This window comes from Sinocyclocheilus rhinocerous, unplaced genomic scaffold, assembly GCF_001515625.1.
Source record: "Sinocyclocheilus rhinocerous isolate Xijiao unplaced genomic scaffold, SAMN03320098_v1.1 scaffold191, whole genome shotgun sequence".
In the NCBI taxonomy this organism is placed as follows: Eukaryota; Metazoa; Chordata; class Actinopteri; order Cypriniformes; family Cyprinidae; genus Sinocyclocheilus; species Sinocyclocheilus rhinocerous.
This window is the reverse complement of record NW_015625580.1, coordinates 473,069-498,855: the sequence shown is the minus strand read 5'-3', so window position 1 is coordinate 498,855 and position 25,787 is coordinate 473,069. Positions and strand designations below refer to the sequence as shown.

At 37.5% G+C, this 25,787-nt stretch overlaps 1 protein-coding gene across 1 annotated transcript in view; it reads right to left on the bottom strand.

Annotated features, from left to right (window-relative positions):
- Positions 1–25,787, bottom strand: part of LOC107753255 (septin-9-like) — a 117,890-nt gene that overhangs the window by 4,512 nt on the left and 87,591 nt on the right. The window contains exons 4-12 of the mRNA XM_016569378.1: positions 24,894–25,097; positions 15,474–15,602; positions 15,192–15,273; positions 14,692–14,829; positions 12,381–12,498; positions 10,846–10,941; positions 10,665–10,761; positions 8,950–9,001; positions 7,773–7,868 (exon numbers count right to left, since the gene is read on the bottom strand). Coding sequence (XP_016424864.1) covers positions 7,773–7,868; positions 8,950–9,001; positions 10,665–10,761; positions 10,846–10,941; positions 12,381–12,498; positions 14,692–14,829; positions 15,192–15,273; positions 15,474–15,602; positions 24,894–25,097 — 1,012 coding nt within the window. The remainder of the gene's footprint in view (positions 1–7,772; positions 7,869–8,949; positions 9,002–10,664; positions 10,762–10,845; positions 10,942–12,380; positions 12,499–14,691; positions 14,830–15,191; positions 15,274–15,473; positions 15,603–24,893; positions 25,098–25,787) is intronic.

Here is a 25,787-nt window from a genome sequence, read left to right as displayed (position 1 = left end):
CCTTGTAGGGGTCCCGCCTTTGCCCGTTTACATTTGTTTGATTTGTTCGTTATATGCAGGGCCGGCCCGTGGCATAAGCGACATGACTGGGGGGGGGGCGCCGCATGAAAGTTTTTTTTCTCGGAGGAGCACCCTCTTGTGACCATCGTGCGCTCCTACACCCATATATTAAGCAAATACTGACTATTACAATTTGATCGAACGGATTAAAATAATTTTAGAATAAAATAAAATCAACGAAAAATCATAAGATTTGACAACATGTCATGTTGGACTAATTTAAACACTTACTGCGTCATGACGTAATTATAATACATCATCATAACGCAATAATTATGCATGGCGCACACATAGTTTTGCGGGTCACGACGAGGCGTTCCCCATAGCGACCCCTAGAGGACGCAGTTCGAAGTTCCCATGAAAGGGAATCACAAGTTAATCACTGTGTATTTGCCCTTGATGTTTGTGCAGTATTTTGAAATAGCCTTTTTAGAACATCTTAACTGGCAACACTGACACTGTGGAACGTTTTTGCTTGAGTTAACTGCTTATTTAATTTTACTTTATTTTCTTTAAAATAAATGTAAGCTTCTTGTAATGTTGTTTTAATTTCAGTTACATTACTTACTTTTAATTCACCAAAAGTGCACTAAATGACTTTTGAAAGAGACCATGACTAGGACTATAATCTAGCATTCATGAATTAAAATAATTTAAGTATGCCATTTTCCACTGTATGCACAAAATGAAATGGGTATGCTAATTAGATTAACTAGCTAGCTTTCTGGCTAACACCTACAAATAAATTACAATATGTAGCCTTTATTTTGTTGCCTTTGTTGTCTGTTAGACTATTTTAGGCATTCCATATTTCTCTTTGTTGTAATAAGTACTTGTCACTGTAGGCATAGTCACATTCTTTCTGATTTGAGTGATCCTTCTCTATCAAGCTAGCTAAATGTTTAACATGTGAATTCTTGCTAAATATGCAGTTATATTACAGGTCGTTGGCATGAATTGTACTCGTGATGGAGCGGTGGTGGAGCGCTCTTGGAGCGAGTGAAAACCACGACGCGCCGACTTTTAAAATATCCACGCTCCATTCAAAATCACACCGCTCCACTATATACACACACACACACACACACACACACACATCTGTGCATCATTCACATAAAAAATAAACATTGTAGTGATAAACAGGAAAGCATTCAAGGATCTTTTGTTACATCAAATAATATACAGTAAAGAAAGCTTCCTCATCTCTATGAGTGGTATGTGCATTAAATGAATGCTTTGCTCTTGACCTTTGACCTTTCGCTGAGGGCTGTGGGAGTTCTAGTGGTTATAGTTTAATGCTGAGTGGGGGAGTTACTGTGGGCTAACGGGACTCAGGTTAACCCACAGATCTCTCTCGACTCCCCTTTGCATCCCTACCGCACGCAGAGTGCAGCAGAGGAGAAAATGAATTCCTTAGTACCGGATTATACTATTAGCCTTAGCTCCAACGTGTCCATCCAATGTCCCATATCAGTACTTTTACCATAAGGGACGACAAGGAGACAGTAATGACTGCAGAAGTGACTCCCGACCAAATGAAATAAAGACTGGCGCTTCTGCAATATGCTAGTAAAGGGCAATTTGCCTGGGGGGGAAGCCCCTTCAACCTCTTCTTTACAACCGTAAGACCACTCATTATCTCCTCAGTAACGCCCTCCACTCTTTTTTTCATCCGAAATTCATTCTCCAGCTATCCTGCGGTCACGCATCATCTGTCCCACATCGAATGCATCTGATTGAATACATCAAACAATCTCTCCAAACCCTCCATATTTTACACAGGAGCAAAATGAGGAAACATAAGGGATATAAAGAGCCATAGAGATGGTGTGGAGGTTAAAGACTCCAAACGTGTTAACGCTCCAAACGTGCACTTGCCGCCCAGATGGAATATACACTCGTTCTCCAGCGAGAAGACGAATCACTGGTTTTATGGATCCTGATGTTGAGTAGCTCTTGTGAGGCTAGGATTGGCCAGTTGCCTCTTAAATGTAAAGTTATATAGCCACTGGCAGAATGGACAGCAGATGATATATGAGAAATGTGATTCAACGAAGAGTCAAAGAGGCCTTCATCCTGCCCTGGACGGTTGAAAATAACATGTTCAAAATAAATAAAACCTGTGGTGCATGTAGACTGAATACATAAAAGTGTTCATGATGGGATGTATATTTACATTTAAATGTATTCTGATTACGAATGCTGAATGTAGAATCATATGGAAATCAAAGCTGCATGAGTGCAATGCACAACAAAATCATTCAGTGGACCGCAATTGGCATCACATCACACACACACACACACACAGAGATAGGGGGCAATGCAGCTATAGTCAGGCACTTGCAGAGTGAATGAGACAATGATAAATGAGTGAGCTGCTCTCATTAATGCAGATAATTAACTCCAGCGGAGCAACAGCAGGAACGCACACAGCACAGCACAACATCCTGCTCGAGAAGGAAACAGGCCACTTACTCGACCGATACAAGATGGAAATATTCTCCCGTGATAGCTAATTGATTTTCTGACAAAACACTGACCAAATTGAATCGCATCATCCCGAAGTTTGTTTGGGGTCTGAGAGAGCTCTGTTAATAGCTCAGAAAACATACTTATCATTGAGCATTGGGATATAATTAAATTTAGAAAAACACAATTAACAATTTATAATAAAATAAAATCAAGCCCACTCTGACACATAAGCACCACTATGCAAAATATCAAAGCACATGCATGACTATCTGACATCAAACTTGCATTTTGCTTCTTTGTTTTTCCTGAGTCTACCAAACTACTGAAGTGCAAATAAATCTGCTGTGCAGCAAGTGCTATTTACACCTGAGTGCAAACAGTTAGTCTGATGATTACTCTGATCACACAGAGCTTCCGTGTCTTGTCCATAGATGAAGATTGGAGAGCCATCTAGAGGACACAGCTGAAAATGAAAATGTAGAATGCAGTCAGCTGCAAAAGACCCCGATAAGGCAGAGATGTCCAAACTAGTTGTACATGTGCGGACCACCGCCTGATGTGATTTGTGACTGTGACATAACTTAAAAATAGAAAAGAATCTGAGGTGCTGCTATTGAGAAATTACATGAAATTCATATTCTGAACACTGGGTGTCACTATAATGTACCAACAAATCTCACAATGTATCATGAACTTCGTATTTAGGCCAATGCAAAGGGGTAATTGAATTTTCTATAGGTTTTTAGAATGCCACTTTTCAAATTATAAGCACATTTAGAGCTGTGGTTAACATTAGACTTTCACGTTTTGTTGTACTACAAATTTAAGACAGTCATACTTCAAACTTGTTTTTGAAGCAGTTAATTTTTTTTTAGGTAACAATTTTATCAAGTAGCACTGGGTGGTTTGGGGAAGAAAAAAAGCACTGTGAACTCTGATTAATTTTAAATCCATAGGTTCAGATAGGGTACATTTGACTATTGGGTAAAATGTCCATTTTTATTTGCACTGAACAATTTTTAGCAATACTAAGTATTAAATAAAATATAGGTCTATATTTATGTACAGTAAACACATTGTTTTGTATTATTTATGTCACTTACTCATAGTATTATTATTATTAGTTCATATCATTCATATTCATATTCATATTAGTAATTTTATGTGCTTTTGTTTTTTAAACATTTTTGTTTTAAATTTCCATTTAGCTTTCATTTATATTTATTTCAGTTTTAGTAATTTTAGTACTTCAGTTAGTTAGCAATGACGATACTGCACTGAACTGTTTTAGTATTTTATCAATACTTCTTTAGTATTGAATGAAATATATAAGTAGGTCTATATTTACATGCAGGCCATACAGATCTTAACTGAGCTCAACGCAGCGCATTCTGGAATTGCCTTCTTTGTGAAGGACAAATGTGACGTTCCCTTAGAATTTTGTAATTACTAGATATGTTAAGGCAGCATAATTTAGTAGCTGTTGGAAACAAATGATGCCTCCATAGGCAGCTCACTAGACTGGAACTAAGGCCATGTGCGCTTTACTAAAGAGCAATGCCCATCATTAGGCTCTGCCCACACCACCAATCATCAACAGACATCTGTTAATTTGGCTAAGAGTGTAAAAAGAGGTTGAGTAACCCAGACACTCTGCCAGAAAGAAAGTGAATCAGACACTGACAGCCTAACAAAACTTTTAATGTGTCACATGCACTATGTTGTCTCTTTTCCTTTCTGTTCCTTTCTGTCGGTTGGACATGTAACACATACACATGTCCATATTATACATAAGTTAAAAAAAACAAAAACAAACAAGGAATGACAAGGTAAATGGAAACAGAGAGCAATTGTAATAGGAAAGGAGGGTTCAGCCTTTGTCCCTCATATGGTGGCAGGAGGATACATACTGCACTGCCAGGTGGATACACTTTTTTCTTTTTTTCCTTTCTCTTTTACTTATTTTCATTAAAAAAAATCTCAAAATGGTAAATAAAATACAGTTACAGTAAATAATTCAAATAAAATGTTAAAAAAAAACAAAAAAACAATAGCATTACTGAAAAAAAAAAAAAAAAAAACTCTAATCTGTTTCTTTGAAATTGTAAGTGTCAAAAAGGTTACACTTGACTTGACAGACCACCTCTCCCACCCACTACACCAAATTTAATTGAAATGCTGCTGCCTCCTAATCAAGGCTAGTATGATTTGCATATGGCTGCATGCACCCCTCCCTTGCATGTCTGAGAGCCTGGCACTGAGCCAGCAGTCAGAAAGGAACCAAGAACATCTGACATGATATGAAGCACAAGGAGAGCAATGCAGAGATGGGTGGCAAGGTAGACGCAAAACGAAAACAGGAAAATGAAGCAATGCAGAAAGGATGAGAAAAACAAATTCAAAACAAATCACACAGATGCCCGCAGAGGTAATCAAGGGGCAAACTAGATCATGACGGCAGGTGGCCACGACCATACCAGCTCTGAGCACTGATATAAAACAAAATGGCAGGTAATGTGTCTAATTAAAGTGGAGTCCTACAAAAAGCTCTTTTGGAATAAGCAGTTTTAATTAACACAGTCTTGTAGCAGCTAACATATGCAGATTAGAGAGGAGGAGTCAGAATTGGAGCAGTCAACTTTCTGCTAATTACTAAGAAGGAGACCTCAAGGACTACTTGAGCAGATGCTGATTATAGCAGTTTGAGCACAGACATTCATTAATGAGGTCCAAACAAATGCTGGCTCCCAGTGCCCTCCTCAGTGTGAGGAAAGGCTGCCTACAGCATGACTGATGCTCTTAAGTGCCCATGTTAATCAAACAAGACAAACATACAGAATGGATAAAATTTAGAAGAAAAAAAAAGTAGAACAATGAAGGAAATTCTAGTTGGGAAGTACTTAATTAGATTTTTATGCAAATAATGTTTTAATATATGCACATAGGCCTATTCACTCTTATTTGAATGCGTAATAAGTCGAAAGCACAAACATTTCTTGTCTCGTCACATTCAGGGAGGAATTACACGAATCACGTAGGCTCCATTCAAAATGGCGAAACTTGAGGGAAATAGCAGTTTGGATATTACTGTCGGTTGTTTAACATTTCTGTCTGAATATTTCAGTCAAATATTAAATCTTTTGCTACTCATATCTAACTAGCTCTTAACTCTTTTAAAGTTGAAGCTGACGCTTCGCGCTGGAAACAGTGTTGCCAGATTGGATGGAAGATTTCCAGCCGTAAAGCTCACCAAAACTCGCCCAAAACTTTAACTGTCAAAATAATGTGATAGAATGTTATTACCATGTCAATTAAGGTTGATAAGGACCATTTTAACTCATTAAAACAAATTATTATAATAATTAGGCTATAATAAATAAATAATTTAAAAATAGATACATTTCACTGGAAAACGGATCGAATCAGGGCAAATACAGTAGAGAATTACTATATGCAGGCAGACACTAGCCTATGTCAAAACGGCAATCAAGAAATTAACCGATACCCTCGCAAAAGCACATGCATCATTTTCAGTGTCAACAAAAGTGCCCAACATAATTGGAAAAAGCAACGTAATTAGCAGGTATTTCACACTCGTTCATGCACACACCATGACAGTCAAAACAGTGTTATTCATCGATACATACTGTACGATAATGTGACAAAAATAAATAAATAAATACAATTAACAACAATAATGTGCTTACCTTCGTGTCACGCTTTAACTTCAGACAGAACTAGAGGAAGTCTTTCGTGGATCATAATACAGAACTTTGCACAATCAAAACTAATCAAGTCCAGCTTTTTAAAACATGTCCTGATGCAGGACAGGACCTTATAGTCCCAGATATTCAGTTTCGAATTTGATTAATTTATTCAACTGTGCTCTGATTTCAGGTGTAACGTTAATTCACTGAGTCGAGTCACTCTCCCACTCTTTACCGTGTAACTTATATTTAGGCCACTCTGGCATCGTGATCACTTGAAAATACTGCTATACGTTCAAAATCTGATCCCTTGTGGCGCTAAAACCCGTCACTCATGAATCATCACGTCTTTCTGCTGATCACTGATTGGCTAAAAGCAGAGGCGGACAACTAAGTACATTTACTTCAGTATTGTACTTAAGTACACTTTTTGAGTATCTGTACTTTACTTGAGTATTATTTTTGTCTGGAAACGTATGACTTTTTTGTTTTGTTTTTTCCCCATAGGTTTTTAACATTCTAAAAGCTCTTTATTCCAAATATACTACAAGCTAGTCAGTGTATTCTGTATTGTAAGTTGCTTCAGAGGTATTGCAAGTATTACATACAATGTGCATTACAAAACAGTGCATTGACAAAGGAAATTTACTTTTGGTACTTAAGTACTTTTAAAAGCAAGTACTTCTGTACTTTTACTTAAGTAAAAATATGTCTTTACAACTTTTACTTGTAATGGAGTAATATTTGACCAGCAGTATCTGTACTTTCACTTAAGTAATGGAGTTGTGTACTTTGTCCGCCTCTGGCTAAAAGTGTGCTTGTGATGATGACTGATTAGATGCAGTACATGCACAATTGGGTTTTGTTCGTTAACCAATTAGGCTAAACAGTTTTGAAAACCGCAAAACTGACTCCAAACCAGCCCAAAGTTTGTCCATCCGCCCAAACCAATTTTTTACCCGCACAATCAAACCCGCCCAATCTGGCAACACTGGCTGGAAATCGCGCTCTGCTACTGTGAACCGTAAACCCCGCCTACTTTGATTTGATTGGCCATCTCAATTACTCTGACATTGACGAGCGCTGTTAGCCCGCTGAGGCCGCTGAAGTGACAGCAAGACCTTTAACTCATCCTAACAACAAACAGAGCGCTGCGTAATAGAGTGTGAAAGCAGTGCAATAATTTCAAATACCAACTGGAGGGGACGATTTGACCAATTCTAATTATGCGGTGGGGACTTGTCCCCCTGTGTCTATGTTGGTTATGGCTCTGCTATTCACCAGCAGTTCTCAAATGGTTTGGCTTCATGACCCACACAATTATATCAGTGCCATATCTTTACATTTGTTATATGGTTTATTTAATTGTTCATGTTCATTTCTTTTATTTGCTAGTAAATACTACTCAGTTTGGATAACCTTTCCAACACAAATCCCAAAGATTACTGTTTTTATATGGTAGCGGGGGTCCAATGAGTCCGTTTTCCTGTAATTATTTGCACGGATGTGATAAAACAAATAGCAGTGGCACACCAGGTTCTCCACAATGCCATCTCGTTGAGCCGACGGACACGGTACATCTCGTAGTGGATGCTGCTGGTGATGTCTTTAATGTTCTGCATGTGGGTTCTGCAGAACATGAGCCAATAACACATTAGGACGACAGCGTGATGGGTAATGAATAATGCAGATGTCAGTCACTAACACTTTCATTTAAATTTGCAGTGATAGTTCACCCAAAAATGATAATTCTGTCATCATTTACTGACCCTTAAAAAGGTCCAAACCTTTATTATCCTACTTTAGTCCGTGAAACACAAAAGATATTTTGGAAAATGCCTGTTTTTTTTGTTTTGCTTTTTGTCCATCCAATGACTCCAAAATGTTTGAACAAGATTTTGACTTTGACTGGCTTTCATCGTATGGATAAAACAATGTGACATGCAAATAGCAAATGACGACAGAATTACATTTTTGGATAAACCATCCAAAATTTAGTGAAATAGCTGTACACTTCTGAAAAAGAAGTACACTTTAGCATTCTTTTAAAAAGTAGTTACAGAATTAATTTACTTTCAAACAACATACTTAAGCGTGAATGGAATGTAGTTTTCTGACACTTCAATCCATGTTAATTGCAATTAAATGCAAATTCATAATTACTTCTATTGTCTTTGAAATGTGGTTGAAGTGAACTGTCGAATGTCCTGATAAGGATTTATGGTAAACTAAAATATACTGTAATGTCATTTCTATTGAAACCTGTATGTCATGTATTTAAATATATTTGTAATTACACATTTGTAATGAAGTTGCTATTTAGTACATTGAAAATATATTAACTTTAAAATGTTAAATAACACTACAGTTAAAATTATAAATCAAGTATATGTCCTTTAGTATGTTAGTAAACACACCAAAATAAGTGTACTTCTTTGAAGCACGATTATTAAAACATATTTAAAATCTACTTTTAATAGTACAACAAATTTGACAACAAATTTGTAATAAGTCAAATTTGATATATTACAAAGAGCACTTTTTAAGTGTACTTAAGTGTTTTAAGAAACAGTCAGAAACTTGTACTCCTTGATTAAACTTAAATGGCCTTAATTAAAGTACATTTGACACAATTAAGCACACTTCTTTTCCACAAGGGTATACTTGTAATACTGTTTGTTAACCACAGACATAGACTTAATCCGCTGACCTTATGAGGAGGTCCCGCAGGTAGGCAAACTCACAGTGGACAATATTCTCAACTATAGACACCAAAACACAGCAGACACAAGAGTTACAAACAGAAGGCACAGAGCACTGATCAGATTTCTCTCTAGCCATTTGGAGCAACACATAAAGCAATAAGCACTTGTTCACTCAGTGGAGCTGTTGCAGGTATACTCGTGGAGAGGTGGACAGAGATGAGACAGAATCACCCCAATCTCTAGTAATTCAATTTAAACCGAAGCCTTCCAGAAAGATAACCCTGAGAGCCTGACAAATTCAGTGGGACAAATCCACAGCTGCCTGGATGTGAAGAAATTTTTATGAATTATAGATTACGTCAAACTCCACGAAAGAGAATGAGAAAGCCACCATGGAATAAACATCCAGTGCAGGAAATTAAAGGTTTTCAAAGAGAGACTTTAATAAGAGGAGTCAAGCTCTTCAGAAAGATTACAGGATAATTACAGTCATTTGACTCAAAACATCTCACCTAAAATTAAAGAGTTTTTACTATGTGAGCTGCTAAGTACATCAACCACCCAGGTAGTTACTATTCAAACAAGGTTGTATATTACTCTACAATGATAAGACTTTAGTCTGTATAAATGATATAATATAATACAGAATTTTACAATTATAATATGTGACCCTGGACCACAAAACCAGTCTTAAAGGCACAATATGTAATGATTTTTTTATTAAAATATCCAAAAACCACTAGAACAGTGTTATATATTTTGCTGACTTGTGTACATTATCCCAAATGTTTCGAAGAATGTTTAAATCCAGAGAAATAAGCAATTTTAACTAGTGACACGGAGCGTGTCTATAGTGTCATTGTGTCGCCTGCCAATGACGTCATAACCCCTCAATTTCCGGTTTTGTTTTGTAGAAAACATGGAAACACCAAAGACGCTTTAATATGTTGTGCGTTTTAATAGACATTGATTTTTCTTTTATGCCAAAAATCATTAGGATATTAAGTAAAGCTCATGTTCCATGAAGATATTTTGTAAATTTCCTACCGTAAATATATTAAAACTTAATTTTTGATTAGTAATATGCATTGCTAAGAACTTCATTTGGACAAGTTTAAAGGCGACTGTCTCAATATTTTGATTTTTTTGCACCATCAGATTCCAGATTTTCTCGGCCAAATATTGTCCTATCCTAACAAACCATACATCAATGGAAAGCTTATTTATTCAGCTTTCAGATGATGTATAAATCTAAATTTCGAAAAATTGACCCTTATCCAGGGTCCAGGGTCACATATATGCTAGAATCTAAAATTCAATATTAATGGTACAAAAAAATTATATTCCAAATAAATGCAGTTTTTTCATCTTTCTATTCATCAAAGAATCCTGAAGTAATAAGTACTATTATTATACATAATTAAATTACTTGGGGCAAAAGGGGAAATGGTGAAGTCCTCATCAATGGAGCTTGGTGATAAAGGCATTTAACTGTCCAGCAGCGCGCTGACTCACAGGCAAAATGACGCACTCATAATGGTCTTCAGAATGGGTCCTCATTTACAGAGGATAAGGCTTTCTGATGTTTGACTCATAGCCGTGTGTCTGTGGTTAATGAGCTCCCATGATGTGCTTTTAGAATGTAGCTGTCTGCATAGTCTGCTAATCAATTTCCCTCTCTCTTCTCTAAAGAGGTTTAGAGACCAAAGAGTCACAATACCTTCAATGGTTCCCCATTTTGTTTTCCTTCCCAATAGCCTTCTCCCATTGACCTGATACTCCTGGTCGCTTCCTACTACTGCAAAAGGAATCATTTCCTAAAGGACAGAGGAAAGAAACAGATAATATCACCATGTTCTTAAATGAACTATGGATATTTTCTAAATGTACTCCAAACTCACTCTTATTTTCTCATTGATCGTTCTGTCCTCCGCGTCCTCATCAAACTCTTTCTGTGGATAGACGTCAATCCCATTGGCTCGAAGCTCTTGCCTGATCTATACAAAATGACACAGTACTGTATATATAAAATCATGCAATCTTTAGAAACACTTCATTCGAACCGTTCCTCGATAATATATATTGAATATGAAAAGAAACGAATTTCTTTTCAATACATCAATTCTGTGCAAGACTGGACTGTGACATCACAGGGTGAGCATACTTTGAAACTCTCATTTTTCCTTGAAGTTAAACTAAGTTTGGCTTTTCGTCCCTTCCTGGTTAGAGAACAAATGCTTTTGGAATCTGTCAGGAGCTTTTTCCAAAACAGAAATATCTGTGCCTGTGCTCCAAACAGCATGTGTTCCTCCTGTAAGAGGCATGCCAGCACAAGCACAAGAAGCCGTTGAGGTTGGCGAGTACTTCTTTACTGCTATGTGAAACGCAACTAACAATCCCAGAACAGATGTTGCTTACCTACACTTCATCATACCATGTGTCATCTCAGACTCATACCAGTGCTCTAAAACTGCATAAACAAACTAGTTCACTGCAGCTTTGTTTCAGAATAATCAAAAGCAACAAAAAAGTTTAAGACTTCCAAGACAGTCCTTGTTTTTTGCCATGCATACTGTTTTAAGTAATCCACCATCACATCATAAATAAAACTGCATTTGTATTTTGACAGAGCAGTAGTGTTTCTGTAGAAGCTGTAGAGACCACCATCTGCAGTCTTGGAAATCTCTTAGGGAAGAAAAAGACTAGAATAACAACAAGACAGCATGTACTAGTTCTTCCACACATCAAATGCATCAGTTTGTGGTATTCACAATATTCCACCGGGGCTTGCCGCACAAAGATCCACATTGTATTTTGTCTGATTCTCATACAACATGCCGGGCACAAAAATAAGTGTCCACGATTAAAGAAAGGAATCTTTTAAAAATATATGCGGCAAGTTTTTAGAAATGCACACAGAAATAGGGTTTTGAAAAGCATTAATGCCATTTTCAAGAAAATGTAAGTTTAATGACTCAAAGTAATGTGCAATGTACCAAAAACATAAAAACATTTTCCTTACTCCTTGAATACATGCGAGTGTACACATCCTAATCTCAATATTTTCAACAAAGTATTAATAAAATATATGTAAATTATTTTGTTTATTTTCCTATATTCAATAAACAAATAACACAAAATCTCATATTAAGTTGGTATTTCTGCCATACCACATGACATTTTACAACCTGAACTAGCCTTATCTTGTCATAAAAATGTCAAGTGATCTGTTATTTAAAGATACTTTACACCACTTCAGTTTGAAAGTGTTTTTCAAATATTAATATGCAGTGAAGCGGTTCTGTTGAATATTCTACAGTTTCTACAATATTTTATCTAAATAAAAATAAAAAAAAGTACAGCAGCACATTAACTTGAACTCTGTAAAGAATAAAGCAATAACAGCCATTCATTTGTAAGTCAAACTTTAGCTCACCTTCTTTTTGAAGAAGTCCCTCTCCTCCAGAGTCAGGGTGTCAGCCTTAGCGATGACAGGAACGATGTTCACCACCTTACTAAGACGTCTCATGAACTCCACATCCAAAGGCCTAAGACTGAGGAAATGACAAAGGAGAAATAGATGTGATGGACTGCACTTCTTAAAAGCAATAAAATGAAACCCAAGTTACTTCTAACAGGACTACACATTAACCACCAGGGGGCAAGAACCACCCAAAATAAACATGTTCTGACACACACTCTAAAGATGCTTGGGCATGGAAAGATTGTTCACGCAATGCTTTAACAGAGGTGTAAGGAGACCTTCGAAAGTGAAATGGAAAAAAACTGAAAAGGAAAAGGCTCAGATTCTTAGAACTGACAAAATCTCCTGCCTGTGTGACTGCAGCAGACCCAGACTGTAGTCTCTGTGGCTGACTGTTTGACTCTAATTAGCCGAGCTGTTCAAAGCCGGAATGCAGCTGCTGAGCAGTGACATCTGCAGTGCTGGATGGACATAAAACAGTCAGTCATTCACAGAAAGGCCTGCACTCACACTCAGGACACCGAATCCATGGGTGTGTGGTTGGCATGTGTGTTCACGGTCCTTAGATCTTTTTCAAAATAGGTTGGATAGATGGGTGGATGATCTCTCAAACTGATCAGAAGTCACAGTAAAGGCATTTATTATGTTACAAAATATTTCTATTTCAAATCAATTATTTTGACATTTCTGTTCATCAAAACAATCCAAAAAAATGTATCAACGTTCCACACAAATATTAAGCAGAACAACTGCTTTTAAGATTCATAATTACAAGAAATGTTTCTTGAGCAGCAAATCAGCATATCAGAATGATTTCTGAAGGATCATGTGACACTGAAGACTGGTGTAATGATGCAGAAAATTCAGCTTTGCATCAATAAGGAATAAATTACATTTTTAAAAATATATTCAAATAGAAAACACAATATTACTGATGCTTGTATTCTTCATTAAATAAATACAGCCCTAGTAAGCATTAGAAACCTCTTAAAAAACACTTCTGAATATTCAATTCATATTCATTTTCACACTTGATTTTTTCTTTTATAGAAACTTATGTACACGTCATTCACAGTAGTATAAAATTCAATAATTTCTGCAGACACAAATTAAACCCGAGTAGATCAATATTTTGGCATAAACTCTATTTAGGTGGTCTGCTTTACACTTCTTAGTCCAGAAGTCTCTTAATATTTACTCTGCGCTATCACATGTTAGACAGACAGAAAGCATCTCTGTAAATATGGGTCGTGCCTCTGTCAGGATAACAGAGCACGTGTACATGACGTGCATATACACATTTTATTCTAAAGGCCACTAAAAACTATCCTGCAGTACATGAAGAAGAATGCAGAATGCCTGGAGACACAAGCTGGCCAACAACAGCTATAAAAACACAAGCATACACAATGATTATCCATCAGAGTGAAACAACAGAACAAACCACCCACTTAATCTGGCACAAAGATATTATTAGATGCAACAAGAAAATGTGCTGATGGTAAACAGTGAATACAAATCCCTGACGTAAACAGTAGCTGCTCAGGAGGGCAAAGTGTATTTCAATCTATAAAATGTTTTAAAATCCCAAAGGACCACATACTGAAATTAAGTTGGAAAAATGCTCTTTGGATCCCTAAATGTTTCTGTAAGAGTCACATTGTTAAAAGCCTGCCCTTCCAGTCAAAGGTCAAGCAGTAATGTGTTATACAAGGTCTTGTTAAAATAAGTGTGGTGACTCTACTCCACACCAATTTTACAAGCAGGTCAGGTTTTAAAGCTAACATTATTAAACCGAAAGATGCCCAGGCAGTTCCTGTTTCTAAAAAAGGTCATGAGAACACAAGTATTAGGTATTATTTATAGTCTATCTGGTCACAGTGTGTTCAAGTATAAACTGAATGTGCAAAAATCAAATATCAAGACACAGCTTGTGTTGATTTACTATACACTGAACAACACTTCATTCTGCAGAAGGAACAGTACTGCCCTCTGGAGGCCCTGACATTCCTAATCATCCTTTCCCACAGAGTTTTCCCCCTTTATTGTACATAATCATTAGGCAGGCAATGTACAACACTTATTCATGCTAACGGAGCTGATATTAGTTACTAGACATGAGGTATATGCAGCACAAGGCCTTTAGAGTGATCCTTGTACACAGTTTGAGTATTCAAAGCGTCTTCATGTTCACATGGATGTTTAGGTAAATGAGGATCTGTTTAAAGTCACTTCTAAAGTACACAGATGTATGTTTACTAACCAGTGTCCTGTGGGTGGTATGAAGTATATGCAGCAGTGCACTCGTGAGTCTGGGATCCTCTTCTTCCTGTCAATATTGATCTCTTCCTGCAAGTACTGCTCATACTGGTCATTGATGAACTTCATTATGGGCTGCCAACTGTTGAAAGGAGATGAATGAGAAATAAATGTAATGACACTTCTCCTTCAAAATGTCTCTAGACTAAGAGTGATCGGCACTACATTGATCTCTCAGGATTTTCCAGTCGGATATTCATAGAAGATGAAGCGTTGATCAGCATCACTTTGATAGTTGGGAATGTTGGCATGTGGTTTTATTTTGGAGAGTTTGATTGATGTTCTGCAAGCATGGCTTCACAGATGGGTGCAGAGCATGCCCAGAACAAAACTATACAGCCAACACTAACAGAACTGCTTTAGATTGTCATTTCCATTTCACAGAAGAGGACCTGACTGAACGAAGCACATTTTAGACCATAATAAAACTGGAGGCTACTTTACCAATTCTCGTTGTTGATCTGGTCACCAAACCCTGGTGTGTCTATGACCGTCAGCTTCATTCGAACTCCTTTCTCCTCGATATCTGTTTACAATATGGACGACAATATTAAATCATACAACTAATGCACTCAAAAAAGCATGTCCACTGAAACCTGATGAAATTAAGATTTTATTGAATTCTAGTGGCAGATAAAACTCTTTGACCTCAAGATCATTATGGGTGAATGGCAATGACACATTAATTAAAAATGACTAAAAATGGATCCAGCTGTGCAGCTTTACCATGACTGATGGACTTGATCTCGATGGTTTTGGGAATCTTTTCCTCAGCCGTGCCCAGGAAAGACTTACGGCTCACCTTAGACTTGAAGAGCGTGTTCATCAGTGTGGACTTCCCCAAACCACTCTGACCTGTACACATGTAGAACAATCATACCAACAGAATACACTACACTCATTTTGCCCAGATTTTTTGCCATGTTTTGCAATCTTGATGAGTCAACACTAGTTGCCGCAAGTCAAAGCCAGTCTGCAGATTTTGGTCAGTCAGAATCGACAGACTTCACAGAAATTACACAGTGTATGATGGGCACAGACTCTGGTTTTTTGAACTTCAGAATTGATTTGATCCAGTTGGAGGAAAACAAACGTGTTTGGTATTTTGAGCCAATTTTATAACACATTGTTTTCATTTGTTAATTTGTCTCTCAGCAACGAGGCTCATGTCTGCGCAAGTTTGTTGTGTTAAGAACGACTTGAAAGTATGGTAGTCTGTGATTCTTGGTGCGAGAATCAGATAAAAGAATATTCACTTCAAAAATGGCACTAGCACTTGACGAATTACTGACAAATGTCAAAGTGAAAACAAATCTATACAAAAGTATCTAAAATAATCAAAAATAATTACATTTGGCAAATCCAATTGAACATCCCTTTGAGTATATCAGTAAATCATAAAGAGTATGGCAGAGCTGTAAACCCAAAAACTGAGAGACTGAGTTCAGCTTCAGTTGCTGAGACAGTTTTACAGCTTTATGGGAGAGTGGCAAAGAGAAAGCCACTGTTCAAAAATGTCACATGGCATTTCGGCTGCAGAGTGCCAGAAGGCATGTGGGAGACTCTGCAGCCAGCTGGAAGAAGCTTCTATGGTTTCATGAGACCAAAATTGAGCCATTTTTTGGCTGTCAGACTAAACACCCCATTTGCGTCCCCAAACGTCCCCACTGTGAAGTGTGGTGGTGGCAAAATCATTCTGTGGGGATGAAAGAAGATGCTTGCACATCAACACAAAGCTACAGTACATAATAATGGCTTATAAACAACAACATTAATGAGCCAAATCAGAGTCTAGATCTCAGTCCAGATGAGAATTTATAGTTGGATGTCTATATTGACTAGAATACTTATGCATATATATTTTGTGTGTTTAATGTTTAAATGTGATCAACTAATGTGATCAATCTTGACAAATTTGTAGAATTTTCATTTTGAATTGAAACAAATGTTTTAACATTTAATTTTTTTTCATTTAGCAGATGCTTTTATCCAAAGAGACTTACAAATGAGCCAATAATAATCATTAGTAAACAATGCCAAGTTTAAATTAGAATCTATATTAGTACACAAGCTAGAGCAAAGGTAAAATGCAGGAAAGAGAGGACATTTTTATTTTATTTTTAAATAAATAGTTGCATTTGCAGCACATCATTCGTTTTTATCACTGTCAAAAAGACTAAAATCAATGTAAATCAATAAAACTTCCAAGGATATTGAATACTGTTTACATGCCCTTATTCATTCACAGATAACAAGTGATGCTTCCACTCGAGCTGTCCTGTGGTTTGACTGAAGCTATCATTTCTTTGGTTCTTGCTAACAGGAGCTTGTGTTTAGCTGTGGTTTTCTTTAACCTGGCTAGCTCACATCCGTCAGCCTTGGGCTCATCATACTGTAGTAATGAGGGCCTGTTCCTTTCTTCACGGAGTTGGGCTGCTAATTCTCTCTCTCTAAACACCCTGTCATCCAATCCCGCCACTGACATTGGATTCAGATGTGTCTTGCTGCCTTCCTCCCCCTGTATGCTGACTAGTACCTACAAAGGCAGCACTTTTCAACTTTCTGACACTTTCGTCAGGAAAATGTGAGGGAATGTGAGAGACAGGAGTCAGGACAAACAAGCTGCAGCTGGAAATGGGAACGCTGATGCCGAGGGTTGGCTCTCTCAGGTCTGACTGGGTTAAGTCAACAGCAGGTTTGGCCACACTGACCCAGAGAGCCACATGCGAGAAACCAGCTGCAGCCTTGCGCAAGTACAAGTTAATTTTGCTGTCTTCAACAGAGCTTGTAATTATTTCCTCTTGTAAACACTACATAAATCATTCAAGGTTTAATACAGGAACTGCATCCTCTGGGATGCTAATGCTGAAACGGAAAAATACCACCAGGGGATGCCCGAAACACTTTGCCCTATTTACATTCTTATTTCCTCATTCCAAACTCCACTTGTCTCAAGTTATTAACCCATTTTCATAAGCAAGCTGTAAGACTTCAGCAACTTAATTTTTGCTCCGTGATCAAAAACAAAACAACAGAATTAGCTAAAATCGAACTGGATGTTTGCCTGTTTATATTATTTTTTTAAATGTGGTCAATATCAGATTTGAGTGTGAAGTTGTGAACTGATCACGGTCCTGACTCGTATGTGCAAAAGAACAATAAGAAAGATGGCACACATACTAACTGAAAAATCAAAGAACTACGGGTATGTAAAAATAATGCCAATCTAGAGTGACGTAAAAGTCATATGAATACCAATATGACTGTTCAGATTGAGGTTGCATTGCAAAACATTAGACATGTATCTGATTTAATACCACATATAGAAGTGACCCAAATCAGAACACCAAATTCAGAAAATCAGATTCCATGTGGTTTGTGCTGTTTATACTGCTAAAAAGATCATATATGAGCCAAACTTTTTTTTTATTTGGACAACTTTTGCCTGCAGTCTGAATGTAGCCATAGACACTAGGTGGTGGCTGTTTTAACTGTGCTAAAATAGAAACACTATGGCAATCACCCAGAACAACATAGCAAATACTAGACTCTAAACTTAACGAAGTATAGCATTGGTAGCACATCCTGATTGACAGCATTACCGTTTGTCACTCTGAACTCTTAGCTGAATTCATGAAGTCTGACTTTTTCTTGACAGGTGACTGTGTGAGTGAGTAGACCAATGAAACTGGCTGCGGGCATGATTTGCACTTGAAAAGACAACAACAACAGAGTCATACCACTATTAATCAGTGCACCTCAAAGTAAAAATATTTCAGTCTCCTAAAGTATGTGGCCTGTCAAGTATTGCTGACTTACCATTTCTCAGAATGTACTGTAAGCTAACACCAAATAACACATTCAGTGCACTAGAACGATTATGTGATCAATGAATATGTCGGTTCATGAATGTCAGTTTAATTACAGAAGGTTTTATTCTTCCTCTTCTGAAGATGTGAATCTAATTAAACTCATTAATACAGTGCACCTAACAGACTAAAAATACAAATGCTGATCCGCTACAATAGCACAGACCTCAAGAGCCTAAAGATAAAACACAAACAAGCACACATAGGCTAAAAAATACACTAACATGTAAGAACGAACATAAAAATGAACATGGAATAACACCGCCTGACTGGTGGCATTTAATTGAGCACTGCTTATGAAAGCCTACATGTAATTGCCTCACGTTGTTGTGTAGTTGGAAGTGTTATGGAAAATTGAAGCTTTGATAACTATAAGATGTTTTATTAAATGTTGAAGTAATTAAATGGTTCTCTACAATTCAAATTTATGGCACTTTCACTTTTTTTATTTTTTAAACGGTTTGCCAAATGCCTAAATTACAGGGTATTTTTACTGAAGGGCGGGGGGGGTCATCTGTTCAAATTAACAGATGACAAAATCTGATTAAAACACAATCTTAGGCTAGGGCTGGGCAATATGGCCAAAAAAATTACAATCCCACTTTATATTGTGTCCCTAATACCTGCGTACTTGCATAGCAACTAAATGTGTACGTAGTATGTGTGTAAGTACACATTGGTACATAGTATCTACAGCTGTAATATTTCTGTAACTACACACATGTAACAACCCTCAGGAAGGTTTGTGTAAGTTTAAATGTGTAACAGGACATATATAACCACATTTTGTAACAACAATATGTATAAGAGTAATTGGAACCATTTGATCCAGGGGGTGGAGATGGGTAGGTTTAGGGATATGTAAAGTGGGAGGAGTTGGATCTCAAGTTGATGGAGTTGAAATACCACTGTAATACCAGTGTACTTACATGGTAACTCCTCAGGAACTGTCCACAATATAAAGTGTAACATTCTGATCACCAACCACAATTTATATGTAAAGCCTAACTTACTGGCCGCTGATGTGTAACATCAGAGTAATTACATGATAAATCTAATATAAAGCGTAACACTTTCTTTACCAATGTCCTGTCACACATTTGTACTCACACATACCATTCAGTGGGTTGTTACATATGTGTAGTTACACAAACATTAGAGCTGTAGATACTATGTACCAATATGTACTTACACTGTGGTTACATACTATGTACACATCTAGTTACTATGTAAGTATACAGGTATTAGGGACACAATATAAATCAGTCAATATCGATAATTATCACAATACATTTTTAAATCTTTATTTCTTTCAAGTTTAAAGGCAGATTTTTGGTCCTAAGTGAAAGTTTATTAAACCAGACCGTTTATTGTTGTTTTAAACGACTCTTTACGGTCAGAACACTTCACGCTTTTTATTTACACTTTTCCAGTAGTTTTTCCTTAAAATAAGTATATTAATAGAAAAATTATTTCTTACTTTCTGCATGTTCTAATGAGTGGTATTGTTTTAAATCATGAAACAGGTTTGTGTTGCCTGACTTTGATGATGCATATCTTTAGCAGTTTGCAGTGCAGGCTGCAATATTAATAATATTAAATTTTTTTAATTTACATTTTTTACATCCCACCACTGCCAGGACAGCCTTTTTTAGGGGCAGTCGTGACCTAATGGTTATAGAGTCAGACTTGTAACTCGAAGGTTGCGGGTTCGAGTCTCAGGTCCGGCAGGAATTGTCGGTGTGGGGAGTGAATAACCAGCAGGTGAGACCCTTGAGCAAGGCACCGAACCCCCAACTGCTCACCGGGCGCCGCAGCAATATGGCTGCCCACTGCTCCGGGTGTGTGTTCACGGTGTGTGTGTGTGTTCACTGTGTGTCTGCACTTGGATGATTTAAATGCAGAGCACAAATTCAGAGTATGGGTCACCATACTTGGCCACACGTCACTTCACTCACTCACTCACTCACTCACTCACTTTTTTGGTCTCTTAGAAATGCACATTTGACAGTAGCTTGAGTGGACAGTAGTAGTAGCTTGAGTTAGGATTAGTGGTCGACCGATATGGGATTTTTATCTTTTATCTTTTATTTTTATTTCTTAATTAAATAACTTATAAAGTAATTTGAAAACCTTGTGTGAGACGTAATTTCACAAACAGCGTGAGTGAATCACCGCGCGCGCGCTCTCACTCTTTCTCTCTCAAAATACGCAAATGTCTTCAAATCACCACATCGCGTCTGCACTATAAGCGAGCTGCACGTTGCACAGTTGACACAGGAATTGTCACTTGCACAAAGCTAAAAAAAAAAGGCAGTGTCACATCGTCACTAAAGTTTATAAATTGCATTACTTTTTAATTCTTGCCAGTGTTTAACCATTCAGCGCTCGCGCGCTCTCCTGGAGAACGTGCGCTCATGCCCACTCGCAGCGCACACACATAATGCCAGGTTCACATTACTCCGTTTGCAGTGCGAATGTGGTGCGTATTATTTCCGCGCTCATATTAAAAGATTAATAAAGCGTGCACACTGTACACGGTTGCGGTCCGGCAGTGCGTTCCAGGCGTTCCAGTAGTTTTCGCACTAAAAACTACTGGAACGCCTGGAACTACTTTAAGTCTATTTTTGCTGCGCTGCAAGCGCTGAATTAAAGTGACAGCGCATTTTTTGCAGTAAATATACATATATAGTTTACCGAGCAACAGGTTGTTTTAATTATAGTATGGAATAGTTGGTTAATACTAAAGATTTATGTCTCTGATCTGTTTCGTTTTGCTTGTCTGTTTCATTGTAAAAAATATACAAGTCTGAAGGCGTACATGTTTGGTTACCAGCATATAGCAGCATTAAATAAGACCGGAACATACGAAAAGGTATACTACACGCGATATTACGGCAATCATGGGCAATCAAATACAGCGGATATTCCTGAATAAAAATATAAAGGAATTCAAACTTATTATTACTTAGAGTTCTCGTGTTGACCCAGCTTTTGTTCTGGAGTGCACCGGCTTTTGAGTCCACTGGAAAACAGTGTCTTGTTTAGAAGTACCTGAGAACAACGCGCATATCTGAGGAAGAGCCAGTCGCGGGATTTTTGATTGTTTGTGAGATAAACACGGTTTAATTTTTGTTTGAATTCGTTTATATAACATCTGTGTCTCCCACCAGAGCTGCGGATCTGATCTATCACGGTACATTTGAATAAGATTTTGCTGCACGTCGGAGTGTTATTGTATGTAAAACAACGTACCGTCACGTTAGAAAGTAAATAATGATTGGTCATTTTACTGTCTGTCAGGTGCTGGCTTCACAAGTTTGCACATCTGAGTGGCTTGCACATCTGAGTGGCTTCACAAGTTCACACATCTGAGTGGCTTGTCTTAAAGAGGAAGCATAAATGCACGATATGGTGTCATAAACCGTTTTGAAAAACATCGGCCACATGAAAAGATTTATCAGCCGATGCCGATATTTAAAAAATTCCAAATATATCGGCGATATATCGGTCGACCACTAGTTAGGATACAGGTGCAAATTTATGTACATTATCAAAAACAGTAACATCTTTAAAAAATTGTAGCAACCTAATTTTTTATAGTGAAAATTAATTATTCTAAGTGCTTGAGTTTTATCAAAGCGGTCATGAACTGCCTTTTTAATTATTTTTTACTGTTTTTATTATTTTGAGGTCCACTTATAATGTAATCAAGATTTTTACATTAAAAAAAAACATAATTTAGAAGTAATAGGCTATTTTCTGTCCTGTTTTGACCCCCCTCATCGGAATGCTCTGTTTGAATAGGTGTGGTGGATTGTAGACTCAGAAGTAAATGCCCACTGCTATGACTGGCTAACAGTTGTGTATGTTTGACAGCCGACAGCCTTCACAGATGGACGCTGCTGTAATTTAGGTTAAAAACTCATAAATACTCAGTACATATCAAATGATCTGTAATAACAGACAAAGCAATAGTAACCACATAATAAACACAGTTACTTGTGTGGTGCAACATGTCGGATGTAATGTCGGATCCAATATATTCAGCACAGCATCGTCTTTTAGTTTCAGTCTTTCTGAAAATCCTGCATCGAATTGTGCCTTGTTTGTAAACAAATCTGGGGTCAAATGAAGTGAAAAAAGGACTCAGAAAAATTCTTACTGACGCGGTCTAGATCTTCATTTAAAATAAAGTTCATCCACTCTTTCCTAATGTTGGGATCAGAAGGAACGCAAGGCAGCTTGGCACTGCACAGCGTCTTGTCTTCTGAGCATCTTTATCGTTTGGTTTCTGCATAGACCTGCGATAGCCTCGTTATTTACACTACATGCGCAAATCGGTGGGCGGGGCTAATCAGGCAGTGCTGTAGAAGCAGGCACCGATCTTCTGCGGAGGCGAGGTTTAGCCACACTATTACATCATAAAGTGGCACATTCCACAACCTGTCATTTTGGCAGATTGGCTTCAATATAAGCCATTTTTAGACTAACAAGAAAGTTTTGATTTCTGAAACTTACAGGATGTTTTTACTGTACAATGACCTCTTAAACGTCAAAAGATCAAGGGAATTTTGATTTCTCAGTTCATGACCCCTTTAAAATTATCCATCAGTCTTCCATAATAGCATACATTTAGTTAGTGATAGCCACAGTTAAAACCACATATATAGCACCTCAATACCATGGTAAAAATGTAACTATATGGTTTCTAGGTATTTGTATGAAAAACAGTAGTCTAAATTCATTTAGTATAAATGCACAAACGCTATAGCTTAATCACAAAAACTACTGTAATTATATTTCATTACTCCTTTAATATATTTAATACATGTATACATTAATAATCTAATAAAACTGGATATGAATATCCCACATTTCTGCCACAATACCATGGTGCGGTTAGTGTTACTACAGTAAATTCATGGAAAATAATGGTGATTTGTATATTGAAAAGCCTTCTGACTGCATCCTTGCACACAGTGTTTCTGCTGTTTGTCAGCGCTGTTTCATCTGGATGTAATGTCGGATCCAATATATTCAGCACAGCATCGTCTTTTAGTTTCAGTCTTTCTGAAAATCCTGCATCGAATTGTGCCTTGTTTGTAAACAAATCTGGGGTCAAATGAAGTGAAAAAAGGACTCAGAAAAATTCTTACTGACGCGGTCTAGATCTTCATTTAAAATAAAGTTCATCCACTCTTTCCTAATGTTGGGATCAGAAGGAACGCAAGGCAGCTTGGCACTGCACAGCGTCTTGTCTTCTGAGCATCTTTATCGTTTGGTTTCTGCATAGACCTGCGATAGCCTCGTTATTTACACTACATGCGCAAATCGGTGGGCGGGGCTAATCAGGCAGTGCTGTAGAAGCAGGCACCGATCTTCTGCGGAGGCGAGGTTTAGCCACACTATTACATCATAAAGTGGCACATTCCACAACCTGTCATTTTGGCAGATTGGCTTCAATATAAGCCATTTTTAGACTAACAAGAAAGTTTTGATTTCTGAAACTTACAGGATGTTTTTACTGTACAATGACCTCTTAAACGTCAAAAGATCAAGGGAATTTTGATTTCTCAGTTCATGACCCCTTTAAAATTATCCATCAGTCTTCCATAATAGCATACATTTAGTTAGTGATAGCCACAGTTAAAACCACATATATAGCACCTCAATACCATGGTAAAAATGTAACTATATGGTTTCTAGGTATTTGTATGAAAAACAGTAGTCTAAATTCATTTAGTATAAATGCACAAACGCTATAGCTTAATCACAAAAACTACTGTAATTATATTTCATTACTCCTTTAATATATTTAATACATGTATACATTAATAATCTAATAAAACTGGATATGAATATCCCACATTTCTGCCACAATACCATGGTGCGGTTAGTGTTACTACAGTAAATTCATGGAAAATAATGGTGATTTGTATATTGAAAAGCCTTCTGACTGCATCCTTGCACACAGTGTTTCTGCTGTTTGTCAGCGCTGTTTCATCTGGCTTTAAACTAGTTTAAATCACAGAGTCATTTGTGTTCTTCGCTGTTTAGTGGTCGCATGACTGAGACTTATCAGCAAGTAAATGTATCTGCTCTGGTAAGCTCGCACTGCGCTACCGTTTGAACTTTGAGCTGAGCGGATAAATGGTCTGTGTGGCGCGTTTCAAATGAGTAGTGCTGTTTCCTTTCAATACAGTACAGTCCAATCATTTAATATAAATGTAGCTGACTAATTTCTCATAGATCAATGCTTGAAATGTTGACTCACCCACTACCATGATGTTGAGCTCAAAGCCCTGTTTCATGGCCTTCCTCCTCATCTGCTCCAGGATGGCATCGATGCCCACATAGCTGAAGTCGACGCTGGGCTTCTCCAGGTACATGGCTGGAGGCATCTCTGGTATAACCGACTCTGCCATGACGCTACTGCTGCTGCTGCTACTGCTGCTGTAGCTGGAAATGACCTCTGACCCTGCAGACATGAAGAAAAGACATAATGAGGAGCCATATATCATGGGGCATTTTGTTTTAAAGCTCATATCCACTCAACAGCAGTCAGCAGCATTTACACTATAGTGTATTTTATAAGCTGATACAGACATTCTTGGATAGAATGTGCTTTTACACAGCTGGAAAATAGACATAATAAACAGGCGACTCTTCTCCAGACTGGAGCCAGCTAGCACATTTTTACTTCTCGATTTAAATAAATATCCATTTATTTGAGGCATATTATTGGGCCAAAAATGTTCTCATTTCTCTACGAATGAATCAATCATGTGAAAGAGCCCCTCTCCAAATCATCTACTGACATTATTTAGAGTACAACAATCTTATGACCCCTCGGTGATCAGGCTGGGATCACAATACATTATGTCAAAAGCCAAGGCGCATTGTGTCTGGAATATGATCGGATCACTGAAACCACATTTAAAGGTGATCTGGAACAGATTTTCACCACATTTAAATTAGGGTGTACATGCATATGTGTTGTCATTCAGCTATGAAAGTACACTCTAAAAAATGCTGGGTTAAATACAACCCAGTGCTGGGTAAAATAGGGACAAACCCAGCAATTGGGTTGTTTTGACCCAGCGGTTGGGTTAAATGTTTAACCCAACCTTCTGGGTAGTAACCCAACCGCTGGGTCAAAACAACCCAA